The sequence below is a fragment of the Poecilia reticulata genome, linkage group LG7, assembly GCF_000633615.1.
Source record: "Poecilia reticulata strain Guanapo linkage group LG7, Guppy_female_1.0+MT, whole genome shotgun sequence".
NCBI classification, from domain to species: domain Eukaryota; kingdom Metazoa; phylum Chordata; class Actinopteri; order Cyprinodontiformes; family Poeciliidae; genus Poecilia; species Poecilia reticulata.
Window position 1 is genome coordinate 13,726,418 of NC_024337.1, and position 2,403 is coordinate 13,728,820.

A 2,403-nucleotide genomic window follows, 5' to 3' on the forward strand; every position below is an offset into this window, starting at 1 on the left:
TCTGTTGGCAGATGATCAGAGAGCATCACCAGAACTTCACTGCCTGACCTCCAAGAACTTTTCATTAAAGGATGAAGATCCAGGAACCATCAGATCTGTGCTGTTATGAGGAGATGCTTCATTTCATCATTTCACTGCAGCTGATCTACAGCCATGRATGTAATGAATAAAGTCCTCGGTTTGGATGTTTGAAGGTTCACTGTCAACTAATTAATGTGTCAATGATCAAACATTCTAAACTTAATCCTCATTTCCAAATTTTTAATATGAAACTATTGTGTTGCTGTTGCTCCTTTATAATGGTCTAAATAATCAGGAACAATATTAATTAAAACAATTAATTGATTCCTAGATGGAAAACCAACTGATCTGATGAGGAATAATCTCTTACAGAAACTTTAACTGTGCAGTAAAAGTAGTAGCGCCCTCTGGTGTTCAGAGGAGGAACTGCATCCTGCAGAGAAGTTCCTGGTTTATCAGTGAAGCAGGAAGAGAAGCAGAGTTAGAAACCATCAGCAGCTCAGGATGAAGGTCTGTCTCACTCTGATCTGCCTCTTCTTCCTCAGTGAGTACATTATTTTACATATATCAGTTTCTCTGCTCTCAGTCCTTCATCCTTTCAATTGAAGGACTGAAAGGATGTGTATTAGGAAGTTTTTTTAAACTTTGTTAAAAGATTTTAAGCCGTCTATTTCACTAGTTTTATCTGTGGCATCCTGTTGGTTTCTGTAGTAACACATGTTGATCAGTTTGAATATAAATAGCTTCAACAAAATTATGCAAAGCTTGTCAAACCATTAATTTATTTGCAAATTAGCCATTATTAATGTTGCAGTTTCTTTCTGTTTCCTGTTAGTTTTCAGTACAAAGCAGAAAACTAACTGGAAGTTGTTGAAATGCTTAAAAATCATTTTTAAATAAATGTACAGCTTTTTAGAACTCAGTGTTTGTTGCTTTGGAGAATTTGAAACAAAGTTTTGCTTCTAGATTTAAAGAAACTAAAAAGAAGCATAAACAGAAACTATCAGAAGTGCTGCAAGACCAAAACATCATCACAGTCACAGCGATAAAATCTTCAGAACAGAACTGGGTTCTACAAAGACGAAAACAAAAATAAAAACTAAATGATGTTAACTTTTAAACAAGATTTAATTTGCTATTAAGTTGAATTTTTAACCAGGTAGAACAAAATGATGGCAGAAAGTTGCTGAGCTAAATAAACAGTTTGGAAATTTATTGGAATTCGGTAGAAATGTTGGAATCAAAGTTGATTTATTCTCACTATTCTTCTGTTAAATTTATAAAACATATTTTCTCTTCTGTCTGCTGAATCTCACAGTAATTACTGTTTATCTTCTCAGCAGCTCTGCAGGATGGAGATGCTGCAGAAACTCATACAAGAATGGAAGGAGAAAACATCACAGTTGAATGTAGATTTAAGGAACCTGGATACATGATRATCTTCTGTAGGGAAAACTGTGAAGGAGAAAATATTCTGATTAACACAACAGAARAYASMGCTCRTAAAGGCAGATACAAGACTTTCTATATAGCAGATTATGCTTCATCTAATCTGTATGTGAGGATCTCAGACCTGAAACGATCTGATTCRGGACRGTACCGATGTGGTTTCGGTAAAAACCAATCTAAATATCATGAATTTCATCTGGAAGTGACTGGAGGTGAGTTTCTCTCCTGAAAATGTTCCTTCATGTCTCTGACAGTAAACTCTGCTCACCCACAGCTTCTTCTGCTCCAAATGACATCAAACTGGGTTTAAATCTGAGTTCAGATGTTTTTAACTGATTAAATCATCCAACATGTTCAAACTGAGACTCACAAACATCTTCATTGGTGTCATGAATGTTTTAATTTCTCACAGYTACAACTTCATTTTCATCTACAACCATCCAACAAACCACATCATCATCTGAACCCAAAGGTAAATTATCTGCTGATGGGTTTTTTTTTTATTTTCTTACACTGATGTAAATCAACAATATTGACAAAACAATTAGAGTGTTAAAACATTAAAATTTTAATGTAGCAGAATTTCAGACRTCAACATGAAACTGCGATGGTTCTGGATTACTCTAAGTGGTTTTAATTTGTGTGGCTCAGAAACAGAACAAAGAGAATCAAAAATATAAATTTTTATTAAAACAGGTCAAACTGATCTGCTGCTTTATGTGGGTCTGAGTCTACCCATCCTGATCATCTTGTTAGCGACGGCTCTGCTGATTTACTGCTGGAGGAAACGCTCCCATCAACAGAAGGGTGAGTTATAACAAACACTGCTGTTTCCATCTGACACCGTCACTTCCTGAAACTAAACTCACAATCTGGTTGGTTTGTTTTTACAAAATGTAATTTTTTGTTGATATTTTACTGACATATTGTATC

At 34.9% G+C, this 2,403-nt stretch overlaps 1 protein-coding gene and 1 long non-coding RNA gene across 3 annotated transcripts in view; both read left to right on the forward strand.

Annotated features, from left to right (window-relative positions):
• The first annotated feature begins 33 nt into the window (after nucleotides 1–33).
• LOC108166403 (triggering receptor expressed on myeloid cells 1-like) overlaps nucleotides 34–2,403 on the forward strand; it is a 7,948-nt gene continuing 5,578 nt past the window's right edge. For both annotated transcript variants that reach the window (XR_001776745.1, XM_017305559.1), the window contains exon 1: nucleotides 34–565. Coding sequence is in view for 1 of the 2 variants with exons in the window: in XM_017305559.1 (XP_017161048.1) it covers nucleotides 526–565 (40 nt within the window). In the remaining variant the exon portion in view is untranslated. The remainder of the gene's footprint in view (nucleotides 566–2,403) is intronic.
• On the forward strand, nucleotides 1,531–2,273 carry LOC103467889 (uncharacterized). Its single transcript, XR_534136.1, has 3 exons — nucleotides 1,531–1,682; nucleotides 1,883–1,942; nucleotides 2,167–2,273. It is a non-coding gene; the product is annotated as an uncharacterized LOC103467889 (long non-coding RNA).